At 51.2% G+C, this 13,009-nt stretch overlaps 1 protein-coding gene and 1 long non-coding RNA gene across 4 annotated transcripts in view; one reads left to right on the forward strand and one right to left on the reverse strand.

Annotated features, from left to right (window-relative positions):
• Positions 1 to 6,579: 6,579 nt before the first annotated feature.
• On the reverse strand, positions 6,580 to 7,343 carry LOC129675803 (uncharacterized). Its single transcript, XR_008719988.1, has 2 exons — positions 7,167 to 7,343; positions 6,580 to 6,843 (listed from the first exon to the last, which is right to left on the reverse strand). It is a non-coding gene; the product is annotated as an uncharacterized LOC129675803 (long non-coding RNA).
• Mettl27 (methyltransferase like 27) overlaps positions 6,769 to 13,009 on the forward strand; it is an 8,275-nt gene continuing 2,034 nt past the window's right edge. The window contains exons 1-5 of one of the 3 annotated variants that reach the window (XM_055605874.1): positions 6,769 to 6,848; positions 6,983 to 7,217; positions 7,703 to 7,831; positions 8,254 to 8,389; positions 10,094 to 10,186. In XM_055605874.1, the coding sequence (XP_055461849.1) occupies positions 7,095 to 7,217; positions 7,703 to 7,831; positions 8,254 to 8,389; positions 10,094 to 10,186 (481 nt within the window). In that variant the 5' untranslated portion in view covers positions 6,769 to 6,848; positions 6,983 to 7,094. The remainder of the gene's footprint in view (positions 6,849 to 6,982; positions 7,218 to 7,702; positions 7,832 to 8,253; positions 8,390 to 10,093; positions 10,187 to 13,009) is intronic. The other 2 variants (XM_055605873.1, XM_055605875.1) reach the window with 2 other exon arrangements.

The following is a 13,009-nucleotide window of genomic DNA, read 5'->3' on the forward strand; positions in this document are numbered from 1 at the left end:
CACTGGGAAGCTACGGTGCAGCTTGTGCAGAGCTACAGGAGCCAGTCCGAGCCGCTGCTGCCGCCAGGAAGATTCTCCAGATAGCGCAACAAAATGTGTAAGTGTACAAGGCAAAGTGTGCACCCTCAGAACTTCCTTCCTGCCATGCAGGCAGATCTCTGTAAGTTCAAGGCCAGCCTGGTCTACAGAGTAAGTTCCCGGACAGCCAGGGCTACACATGGAAACCCTGTCTTGAAAAACCCAGAGTAGGGTGGGGGGCTTCCTTCCTCCTTCCTGTCAGCAGGGTTTCTATGTTGGCAGAGGCCAGAGTTTCATTTCTCTTGCCGGCCACCACCAAAACAACTTTTTTCTGTCATTTCTGAATCCAAGCCGACAAAGACTTTCTAAGGTCCATGAGCAAGAGTCACCCTCAGGTATCAAGAAATGGCTCTTTGGGCCTGGGATGTGGCTCAGTGGGTAGAGCACTTCCCCAGCATGGACCTAAAGCTCTGACCGTATCCCAGCAGTGCCCAACCCTGTGGAGCCAGCATCCAGGAGATGAAGCTGAGGGATCGGGAGTTTAAAGTCATCCTCAGATACATAGAGTAGGGCTGCCCACCCAGGCTACATAAGACACGGTCCCAGGAAAGAAAAAGGGGGGGGAGCTATGGGTGAGGACCCAGGCAGGCAGGTAGACCTGTTTCTCACAGCGAACTCGGACCACGAATAGCCAGAAATAATCACTCCAGAGGCCTCCAGGTGCTCACATGCGGGTGAAAAGTTGGGGTTGGAACATTGCAGCCAGGTTCAGGACTTAAGACAGGGTCAGCGCACCCTCATTCCCCATCCTCACGGGCTTCAGTAGAAATAAAACACAGGACCAGGCAGTGGTGGTGACACACACATTTAATCGAGGCACTCGGGAGGCAGAGGCAGGTGAATCTCTGAGTTCGAGGTCAGCCTGGTCTACAAAGTGAGTTCCAGGATAGCCAAGGCTACACAGAGAAGCCCTGTCTCAAAGAAAGAAAGAGAGAGAGAGAGAGAGAGAGAGAGAGAGAGAGAGAGAGAGAGAAAGAGAAAAGAAAAGAATAAAAGAAATTCTGCGCCCAGCAGCACTGGCTCTATGGCTAATACTGCCCTTGCTGGGCTCCAGTCCAGCCCTCAGCACCCACTTCTGGGGATTGGCAGCCACCTGTAGCTCCAGCTCCAGGGCACCTGTCCCCCGCTTCTGGCCGGCATGGGTGCTGCACTTACATGTACGTACCAGTCTGTGGGTGTGCACGCACGCACAATTAAAAACCAATCTTTACATTGTATTCACTTACTGACCTACTGGGGCGCATGTGCAGATCTGAGGGAGTCTCATGGAAGCCTCTCTCCCTCCACCATGCGAATCCCAAGGGCTGAACTCAGGCAGCAGCTTGCAGGGAGCACCTTTACCTGCTGAGTCATCTCACTGGCACAAGGTTTTCTCTTTCTTTTCTTTTTTGTTTTTGTTTCTGTTTTTTGAGACAGAGTTTCTTCTGTGGCCCTGGCTGTCCCGGAAGGAACTTGCTCGGTAGACCGGGCTGGCCTCGAACCCTCAGAGATCCGCCTGCCTCTGCCCCCCCCCCCCCCCCGAAGTGCTGGGATGTGCACCACTGCACCCAGCTGAGATCTGTATTTCCCTGCTGGCCTAGAACACAGTCTGTAGCTGAAGGTAATTGTAAACTGCTCCTCCTGCTTCCTCCTCGAGCGCTGGGATTTCAGGCAAACACTGCCACACGGGTTGACGTGACGCTGGGGAGGACCTCGTGCGTGCCAGGAAAGCACCCTACCAACTCAGCTGCCTCGCCAGGCCCTGGCCAGGGCAGACTCCTGGCTCACCCCAGCCACTCACTCTGCCACCACCACGCACCGCTGTCTCACCAGCCCTGTGACTGACTACCTTTCCATCACTTTCTCCTTAGTCACAAAAAGATCACAGTGTCCCACGATATGGGACTTTGAAAACTCTGTGAACTGAGCTGCTCGAGATCAAAGCTGGGAAACTCGGTATCCGTCCCTCGTCCTGCCAGCATGACTGAGGGTCAGGAAATTCTATCTCCACTCTCTTCTCTCTGGCAGGATGACAGGGCAACCACTTCCCAGTTTGAGACAGAAGTAGAGAGGGGAGTTGGACAATGCTCTGTGACCACGCACAGGGAGAGATGGGGAAGAGCGGGAGGGAGGGAGCTTGTGGAAAAAGCACGGGCACATGCCAGCCCATGCACATGCCACCACACGCTGCTCAGAGGCCCACACACCGGAGAGTCCAGGCACACAGCCTGTGTGCTGACCCCGACCCCACCAGCCTAGGAAAGCTCCAGGAAAGAGTTACCACATTCTTCCCGCCGAGCCACCTTCTGTCCTGGGAGCCCAGAGCCTCGAGTCAGTGAGGGCGTGGAGGGGTCTTCTTGGGGGCAGGGAGGCTGTATGGGGATGGTTGAGCCCACTAAGCCACTCTGGTCCAGCACTGGCCTTCACCTCAAGTCTTCCACAGATATAAACCCTAAAGCCAGGAAAGCTACTGTTCACCTAAAATTACTCCTCCCCAGCGGCAGGGCTTTACTTTTTAATTGATTTGAGTTAGGGTCTGACCATCAAGCTCTGGCTGTCCTGGAACTCCCTACGTAGAGAAGGCTGGCTCAGACTCACAGAGACGCACTTGCCACTGCCTCCAAAGTGAGTTTTGAGATAGGGCACTGCCTGGCCCAGGCTTCCTCTATGTAGACCAGGCTGGCTTCAAACTGCAGAGATTAAAATCATGCACCACCACATTGAGCTCAGCTTCTTTAGGGAAAAAAACGCTTTTAATTGGGGGCCAGAGAGATGGCTCAGTGGTTAACAGCACTAGTTGCTCTTCCAGAGGACCCAGGTTCAATTCCCCGCACCCACATAGCAGCTCACAAGAATCTGTAATTCCAGTTCCAGGAGATCTGAAACCCTCACACAGACATTAATGCAGACAAAACACTAATGCACATAAAATGAAATTAAATCAAATCTTAAATTTGTACTATAAGTGTGTGTGTGTGTGTGTGTGTGTACGCACGTATGTGCATGTGCAAAGCAAATATGTATGTCCAGAACAACTTCCAGGAGTTAGTTTTTCCTTGTACCATGTGAGTTTTGGAACTTCCGCTCAGGTCGTCAGGTGTTGGGGGAAGCACCCTTATTTACTGAGCCATCTTGCTTCCTGACACACACACACACACACACACACACACACACACACACACACACCCAGCGCCTCAAGACAGGGTCTCGTGAGCTAGGCTAACTTGGAACTCTCTGTGTAGCCAAAAAACCCTCGACCTCCTGCCCCCGCTACAGAATTCTGGAATCACGAGTGTAGACCTCAAGTGTGGCAGGCAAGTGCTCGCCCAACTGAGCCACAGCAGATCCCTATGCGTTTGAGGCCAGCCTGGTCTACAAAGAGAGTCCAGGACAGCCAAGGCTACACAGAGAAACCCTGTCTCAAACAACAACAACAAAACAGATCACCTCAAGGGGGGTCATGGTAATTTTTTTTTTTCTGGAGCCAAATATGAATGATAATGGCCCAGGGACAAAGATCCTTAAGAAATTTTTGTCATAACAGAACAAAGAAAGTCACAAATCAAAACGCCTTCCAAATGCCATGGTGGGAGGTGTCAAGATGGCTCGGAGGGTAAGGTTCTTCCTGCCACAACTGACAGCATGACTTCAAACCCTAGAAAACATGTGACAGGAAGAGAGGCCTGAGTCCTCTGCTCTCTACACACATTCGTGCTCCACAGAGAGAACAATAAATAAATGAAGAGAACACATGTTCTATTTGCTTGTTTGGTTGTTTGGTTTTTTGAGACAGGGTTTCTCTGTGCAGCCTTGGCTACACTACTCACTCTGTAGACCAGGCTGGCCTTGAACTCAGAGACCTGCCTGCCTCTGCCTCCTGAGTGCTGGGATTAAAGGTGTGCGCCACCTCTGCCAGCTTTACAATTTAATTTTTTAAAAAATACATTAGTGCGCATACCAGTAGGCAAGTTAAAGCAAAGCGAGGATATCTCTGCTCCAGGCCTCTGGGGACATTCTTCTTTGGGTTGGTAGAAGGTAGGAGTCTGTTTACATATTCCTAGAGGTTTCATGTGACAGTCACAAGGATGTTAGGTCACTTGCAGAAATGGGCAATAAATTCGGGCTAAGATTCCAGATCTGCAGCATTCCAACTATCTGAAAGCACCGAATTTCTAACTCGTCAATCCGCCTTGTGGAGTGTTCAATGTGGGTTATGGCTATTTCTGAGAATTTTCATTAAAACACTGAAATCTGGGTTTCCCCACACACATTTGTAATTCCACATCCATTACCAAAAGCACCAAATAGATAAATAAGTAGATAAACAAACAAATACAGGGCAGGGTGTTTCAGAGAAATGCACTCGCCCTAGCATGGATGAATCCACAGGTTCTATCCCCAACACCACCAACAGATGGCCATGACCGTCCTAGCTGTGCTGCTCAGTGTGTGTGAGGCCCTTGACAGACCGCTCCCCGGATCTTAGACACGCCCGGCAGTGCAAGCCTACAGCTTACTCTAGAACACCACGGGTAGTGGGCAGGGCCTTGGACACGTACAGCGACCCCACCATCCTGGAGTTCTGGGGGTCTCTCCAGGGAGGGTCACAGAGGTGTCCAGCTCAGTGGACATCAACTTCTCTTCACATGGAGACACCCACATGAAGGGAGTCACCCGTAACTCCAAATCCGTGCTCAGCTCTCAGTTCTCATTTCTGCAGCATTTTAATGCTTTTTACATTTATTCATCTTGTGTGTGAGAGAGAGAGAGAGAATAGATGGAGGGGTGTAAATGAAGGACAAGCTGCAGGGCTCCGTTCTCTCCTTTCGCCCCAGGAGGCCAGGAGCTCAAGGCTGTGAGGCCTGGCAGCAAGTGCCTTTACCCACTGAGCAGTCTCCGTGACCCTCAGCAGCTCCCAGTTTATTACCTCTTTGGCAACGTAAGGCCAGATTTGCCTCTGGATTTTCTAAACTGCAATGGGTGTGTGTGTGTGTGTGTGTGTGTCCTCCCTGCCTTTACTTGTTTTCTTCATCACTCCGGTTTCCCCTGCCCCAGTCAGTACAGGTTAGCCTCAGACTTGTTAAATAGCCCAAGATAACACTGGATTATTTACTTACTTATTTTGTTTTTTGAGACAGGGTTTCTCTGTGTTGCCTTGGCTGTCCTGGAAGTAGACCAGGCTGGCCTTGAACTCATGGAGATCTGCCTGCTTCTCCCCCACAAATCCATGTATCAAAGGTGGGCGCCACCACAGCCAAGCTAACGCTGACCTTCTGATCCTCTTGAAGGTGGTGCCAGGGATGGACCCCAGGGCTTCACTCTGCTAGGCAAGCTCTCTATCGTCCAGTTCCACAAAACTCCCCTTTTGAATGTCCCATGGAGTGCTAAGACCTGGACCCTAAGCCCCTCTTCACTCCCTCTTCCTACTCGGCACAGCCAACTGCCACCTCTGCTGTACACTCTGGACCCAGCAGGCACCAAGTCCAGAGTTCAGTGCCCAGAGCCAAATAAAGCAGGCAAGGTGTGATCTTAACATTTGGAAGGCAGAGGCAGGAAGATGAGAAGTTTAGGGACATCCTGGGCTACACAGAAACGTTAAGACCAGCTTGAGCTACATGAAATTACTGGGATCTAACAAACCAGACTTAGTCTGAGTACTGCCATTTTGTTTTCGGACTCATTTTGATCTTAAGTTGAAATTAAGTTCAGGTTCCAAGGTTCTAAGGGTTTGCTGAGGGCTTTCCAGATTGTTAGCCAACTTCCTCCTCATTCTTCTTTGGTCCCCCAAAACATAATGATTGTTCCGAACCATGAGGGAACAAATGATTCCGTTCAATGGGAAACTGTGAGTGTCACTTGGCATGGCTCTTCGTGGGTTTGAGGTTAAAAACTCTGTAACCTCTGGCTGGGGTGTCAGATCAGCTTCCGAGTCTCCGAGTACAACTAATGTTTGTCACGCGCTTAAACACTAGGATGAACATGCAAAGACAAGTCAGCTCCCCAGTCTGTGCTGCTGTCTCTGACCCTAATTCAAATAAGGACCACGGAGATCCGCCTGCCTCTGCCTCCCCAAGGGCTGGGATTTGCGTGGACTCTTGTGTCTGCTCGGGTTGTTTTCGATTTTCAGACCCTAGCAAAACCATAAAAAGTTAAAAATTGGAACCAGTGAGGTGGCTCAGCAGATAAAGGTTCTTGCTGCCGAGGCTGAGAATCTGACTCCCGTGCCTGGAACTCACAAGGTAGGTCAGACTCCAAAACGTGGGTCTCTGGTAACTACACATGATCCCCAGATAAAGACATGATTTGTTTCTTTTTCCTGTTCGTTCGTTCGTTCGTTTGTTTGAAAATACTGTAGCCGGGAGCAGTGGCTCAGGGATTTAATCCCAGTACCTGGGAGGCAGAGGCAGGAAGATCTTGTTGAGCTCCGGGTCAGCCTGGTCTACATAAGGAGTTCCAAATCACCCAGGGCTGCATAGCAAGACCTTGTCCCAAAAACAAAGACAAGCAAGAAACAGAGAAAACTAACCGGAAAACACTTTTTTTTTACGTGTTTGTGGAAACAAAGTCCCCCTGGGAGAGTCTGAGCTCTTCCCAGGCAGGAGGACTAGAGCCTTGCGCTCATTGGCTCCTCGCAGGGGGCGAGCTGGCATCCTCTTGCTTTGATTGGCTGTTTTCTCTCACGGAAACCCAATCTTCGCGGTGCTGGAGGCGGGACCAGACTCTTCGTCTGCCCGGAGTAGGGGGATCTGCGCCCCGAGTTCTGAGCCTTCACCTTCTTGGCGACCCCTGCGGTGAGAAAGACCCCCGATCCTCGCCCAGGGGTGATGGGCAGACGCGCAGTCCCTGCTCCCTGCGCGGGAGCAACCCCTCCCCCTACAGGCAGCCCCATAGTGTAGAAGTCAGCTCCCATCTCCCTCCCACTCAGGGTCGTGTGACTTGGGACGGCTTGGAGCGCTGATGACCTCCTCCGCTGGGTAACGGGGGATGGGAGAGTGCGGCGGACCTCGTCACAGGGTGACCCCTGTTCCCACAGGAGGATGACTAGGGAGGAGGCTGGGAGGCTGTCCCAAGTCCTGGCCCGGGTCGGGGCCTCTCACGGTATCACTGACCTGGCCTGCAAGCTCCGCTTCTATGACGACTGGGCTCCGGAGTACGACCAGGTGAAAGCCACGTGGGTCCTCGATTTCTGTGGCCCAGATTGTGTTTTTTTTGTGCAAAGCGAGAATACAGTACACAGGTGTCCCGGGGAAGCTGGGAGCTGAAAGAGACCTGGGCGAGAACTTTTCAGACGCGCTGCTTGCCACCTGCCCCCTAGTGGCCTGTAACCCCCCCCCCCCCCGCCCCCGTTTGAGCCTTAATTAATACTGCAGCCAGACAGGGAGACTACCTGCAGGAGGCGCCATTAAGACATCGCTCGATATAGTTAGAGCTGCCTCAGCTAGGAGCCAGTTCCTGCCTGCCAGCTTGAGCCCCGCTGCGCTGGGGTCCCTTGACAGTAAAAGATACCTCAAGCCTGAGTCTTATTTCACTGGGGTCCCAGAAGAAGCCAAACCTTAGCACACATCAGCCCAAACTGGCAGGTTCTTAGGCACCCGTCAAAGTGAGTCCTCCAAACGCTATGTAAGGCTAAGTGCTCTTTCCCCAGGATGTGGCTGCTTTGAAGTACCGAGCCCCCCGCCTTGCTGTGGATTGTCTCAGTCGAGCCCTTCTGAGGCCACCCCATGATACCCTGATCCTGGATGTGGCCTGTGGCACTGGCCTGGTGGCTGTGGAGGTAAGACCTTCTGATATGATGTCCTGCCTTCCCTTCCGTACCCAGGACTTCCAGCATGCTACAGTAGCTGGATCAGCCCTCAGCCCCTGGCTAGTGAGCTCACCCGTACCCTAGCCCCTCACTGGGGGATTCTAGGCAGGTGCTCCACCACTGAGCCACACCCCTAGCCCCTCACTGAGGGAATCTAGGCAGGTGCTCCACCACTGAGCTACACCTCTAGCCCCTCACTGGGAGATTCTAGGCAGGTGCTCCACCACTGAGCCATACCCCAGCCCCTCACTGGGGAATTCTAGGCAGGTGCTGCCTTTCCTTGACCAAGAACTCAGCCTCTATCTCTGGCTCATTGGGCCCAAGGTACAAGGAAGGACCCAGCTGAGCAGTGGCAGGGGATGAGCCCTGACTGATGCCCTCTTCTTTCTCAGCTGCAGGCACGGGGCTTCCTCCAGGTGCAGGGGGTGGATGGAAGCCCAGAAATGCTAAAGCAGGCCCAGGCACGTGGCCTGTACCGCCACCTCAGCCTCTGCACCCTGGGCCAGGAGCCGCTGCCCAACCCTGAAGGTACTTCATGGTCCACTCCACCCTAACCTACTTCCCAAGAATAGCAGCCCCTGCTGTGCAGCTGCCACCTTCACTCTGGAGTCCCGTGCGAGCCCTCTCACTGTGCCCCCTCCTCCAATCTGAAGTCATCTCATGTACGAGGTTGAGGTTGGGGTCCTACGGGTGTATATAAACACCCCAGGGCATAGATGATCTTTGTTTCTGGGGGTTTTGTGTGCGTTTTCTGAGACATCTGGGTTTCTCTGTGCAGCCTGCTGTCCTAGAACTTGCTCTGTAGACCAAGGCTGGCCCTGAGCACAGAGATCTACCTGCCTCTGCCTCCTGGGTGCCGGGATTAAAGGCGTAGGCCACACACACACACACACACCCAGGTGGGACATCTGCTATTAGTTTTTTCATAGCAGTCCAGAGGCAGGCTGGCCTTGCTGAGTTTGAGGCCAGGCTGGTCTTTCAGAGGGAGTTCCGGGACAGCCAGAGCTACACAGAGAAAACAGCAACAAAAGTAAAGAGGAAGCTTGGCAGAAGGAATAAGGAGCAAAAAGGATCAAACTGTGGATTCAGCAGTGACTTAAGAGGATTGGGGAAATGGCTCTGTGGTGGATAGCATGGAGGGCTCCTGCTGAGGACCTGAGCTTGGACCCCAGCACTGATTGGGTGATTCACAGCCTCCCTCTAACAACATTCCTGGGAAGATAAGGTGCCCTGGCCTCGGGAGCACCTGCACCCCGCAGAGACACACACATGCATACACATAATTTCAAATAGTAACAATCTTTTTTTAAAAAAGTTAATTGGACTAGGGAGGTGGCTCAGGAGTTAAGATCTCATTATGCTTTTTCAGAGCACTCAAGTTTTCTGTTCCCAGCACCCACATCAGGCAACTCACAATGGCCTGTAACCCCAACTCCAAGGGATCCAGTGCCCTCTTCTGGATTCCAAGGGCATTACAGACATGTGCACATCCACACATAGATGCATTAAAAATAAAGTGAGCCGGAGATAGTTAAGGACACTTGATTTTGCAGAGGACCTGAGTTCAGGTGCCAGTACTCACAAGCAGCTCTCAACCTTCTCTAACTCCGGTTCTAGGGGGGCTGTGTGATGCCCTCTTCTGACCTTTTTGGGTACCATATGCCCAAACGTGGTGTACAAACATATGCACATGTAAAACAAAAAATAAATTTTAATTAATAAATGAAAGAGAGATGGCTCAGTGGTAAAGAGCACCGGCTGCTCTTCCGAAGGACCTGGGTTCAAATCCCAGCACCCACATGGCAGTTCACAACTGTCTGTTAACTCCAGCTCCAGGGAATCTGACACCTTCACACATGCAGGTAAAACACAAATGTAAATAAAATAAAATAGTTAAAGATAAACAAAGTCATTAAAAGTGACTTAAGGGAAGAAGGGTCTTATTCTGGTTCACAGTCCATCCTGGGGGGAGGAGTCATGGCAGCTGGAGCACAGGGCAGCTAAAGGCAGGGAGCGGGAAGATGGATGCTGGTGCCAGCTTGCTTCCCCTTTTTCTTCAGTCCAGGACCCCAGCCATGGGACAGTACTACCCACAGTTAGGGCAGGTCTGCCCTCCCAAATTAACTCAGTCTAGAAAGCCCCTTGCAGACAAGCCCAGGGATCTCTCTCCCGGACGCTGTCAGCCTGACGATCAACGGTAACTCACACATCTCCATCCCATGCCACGCACAGGGACCTTTGACGCCGTGATCATTGTGGGTGCCCTCAGTGAGGGCCAGGTGCCCTGCCGTGCCATTCCTGAGCTCCTGAGAGTCACCAAGCCCGGTGAGTCACAGCGCAGCCAACCCCTCTCTCCACAGCACACAGACCCAGGGATCACTCTGGCCCAGGAAGGATAGGGTATTGCGTAGGGATACCAGCCCAGCCCAGCTTCCCAGCTCACCATCTGCCAGTTCAGTGCTCCTCCCTGGCTGCCACCAACAGAGGTGGGCACGTGACAAGGGTAAACAGATGGATCACCTGCAACTAGGAACAGCTCCACCCTTCTGGTCTTGTTCCCTTTATTACAACCAAATGGCATTGTCCCTAGGATCCCTTCCCATCAGACTGCAGTGATAATTGAGTACAGTCATGGCCCTGAGGCCTTTGCTTCTTCATTCCTGGCCACCATAGAGGTCAGCTCAACTCCACTCCCTTACCTGAAACTTATAGTCTTCTTTTGGTGGCGTAGTGGCATAGATCAAGATGACAATGGGAACGACTTGGATCAAGTCCACACATTGAGGAATGGAGCAGGCTAGTTCCCCCCACACACACGTGATGCTGGAGATGGAACTCGGCACCTCAGGCAGGCTATGTACCACAAAACCACTCACTGGGCAATTCTAGGAAGAAGCTCTACTTCTGAGCCACACTCCCAGCCCCTCACTGGGATATTCTAGGCAGGTGCTCTACCACTGAGCCACACTCCCAGCCCCTCACCCCTCACGGTATTCCAGAGAAGACAGTGAGGGCTCAGTAGTCTCAGATGAAGTTGCATTTTCAGAGGTTGGGGGCAGGGTGTTCACAGAAGATGGGGTAGGGAGTTGCGTGGAAGAAGTTACACTCTCAGGAGAAGAATAGAAAGATCCAGAAGAGGGTCTACCTCTCCTGACCCGAGGACAGAATGAGGAAACTGGAAGATAAAAATACTTCCTCTCCCAAGCCACACTCCTAGAGCTAAGCCTAAGCTTGTCTGGGCAGGATTCTGTTTCAGAAAGGCCAACAGAGTTAGGACATCTCTAAGGTCATCAGTAGTGGCATGGGTTGGGCACAGAAGCACCAGAAATGCCTATTGCATGACCCTGAACAAAACAGGCTCTCCTGTTCCAGGCTGAGCCCCCAACTTTCCTCAGCCCATCTGCCAGAAACCGACATACTGGCTCCCGTGCAGCCCCTTGGACAAAGTCCATCATCCCAGCCAGGGCTGCTTGATTCAGCCACGCCTTATTTTATTTTTCAGACAAGGTCTCACTATGGAGCCCTGGTTGGCCCTAAATGAACAGAGATCTACCTACCTCTGCCTCCTGAGTGCTAGTTCTGTGTTGGGATGGAGAGACAGCTCCCGGTTAAGATTACTTGCTACCCGTGCAGAGGACCTAGATTCAATTCCTATCACCTACTGGCATCTTACAACTGTATGTAACTTGAGTTCCAGGGAATCGATACCCTTTTCAGGTGCCCACCTGCATCACACTCATGCATGGCACACAGCCATACAGGCAGGCAAACACTCATGCACATAAAATAAAAATGCAGATGTTTTGGGTCATCATTCTCAGCTTTTTTTTTCCTTTCCTTTTCTTTCTTTCTTTCTTTTTTTCTTTGTTTCTTTCTGTTTCTTTCTTTCTTTTTTAAGAAAATGAGGGGCCTGGCCACCAATCTCCAATAGACCAATAAAAATCAAGTTTCCAGGGCCGGTAGTAACACACTCTTTTAATCCCAGCACTCAGGAGGCAAAGGCAAGTAGAAACCCTGAGTGCTACATGTAGAAATCCTGTCTCAGAAAATAAATACATAAGTAACCAAGTAATAGTAAGAAGCAGCAAAAGGTTTATTCACTGAGGCCTCTTGACACAAGTGTTTCTTCAGTGTATCTTTATTCCTATCAGGATGATTACAGGGTGATGCTACATAGCCCAGGCTAGCCTGAAAATCACTGTGTAGCCAAATTGTGAGCTTCTGGACTAAAGAGCTTGCTCATAGGTAAGAGGAACTGATTCCCAGCACCCACACACTGGCTCACAACCTTCTATAACTAGTATCCAGAGACCCGACACCCTGGCCTGGCCTCCAAAGGCAGTGCACATGTGTGGGGCATACACACAGGCAAGACACCCATAAACATAACAGTGCTTTTCCTTTTTTTGAGACAGTGTTTCTCTGTGTAGCCTTAGCTGTCCTGGTCTCCCTTTGTAGATCAGGCTGGCCTCAAACTCACAGTGATCCACCTGCCTCTGCCTCCCTGAGTGCTGGGATTAAGCATAAAAATTTTTAAGTCGGCTCTCCAATTTTGTTTTTGTTTTTCTCTTCCTGCCTTAACCTGCTAAATGGTAGCATATTAGGCCTGAGCCACCATGCTTGGCTCTGCAGGATTTTGCACCCACATTACACAATGCATACACATGTACCCTTCCCCTGAAACAATTAAGCATTTTCCCTCTATGCCAAAGAAATGAAGGGTCTTGCCCAAAGCTCATATGCTTTCCCACTGTTCTCCCAGACCCACATTTGTCTTTTTTTTTTTTAAGTTTATTTATTTATTCACTTTACATCCTAAACACAGCCCCCTCCTTCCTTTCCTCCTGGTCCCACCCTCCCACCCTTTCCCCACTTACCTCCTTCCCCTTCTTCCCAGGAGGGCGCCACTCATCAACCCACCCCAACACAACAGGACTGAGTCACATCAGGACTGAGCCCATCCTCTTCCACTGAGGCCACGCAAGGCATCCCAGCTAGAGGGAAGTGATTGAGAAGCATGCAACAGAGTCCATGTCAGAATCAGAAACAACCCCTGTTCCACTTGCTAGAGGACACACATGAAGATCAAGCTGCCCATCAGATATATATATATATATATATATATATATATATATATATATATATATA

Source organism: Psammomys obesus, unplaced genomic scaffold (genome assembly GCF_907164565.1).
Source record: "Psammomys obesus unplaced genomic scaffold, mPsaObe1.curated_primary_1811, whole genome shotgun sequence".
NCBI classification, from domain to species: Eukaryota; Metazoa; Chordata; class Mammalia; order Rodentia; family Muridae; genus Psammomys; species Psammomys obesus.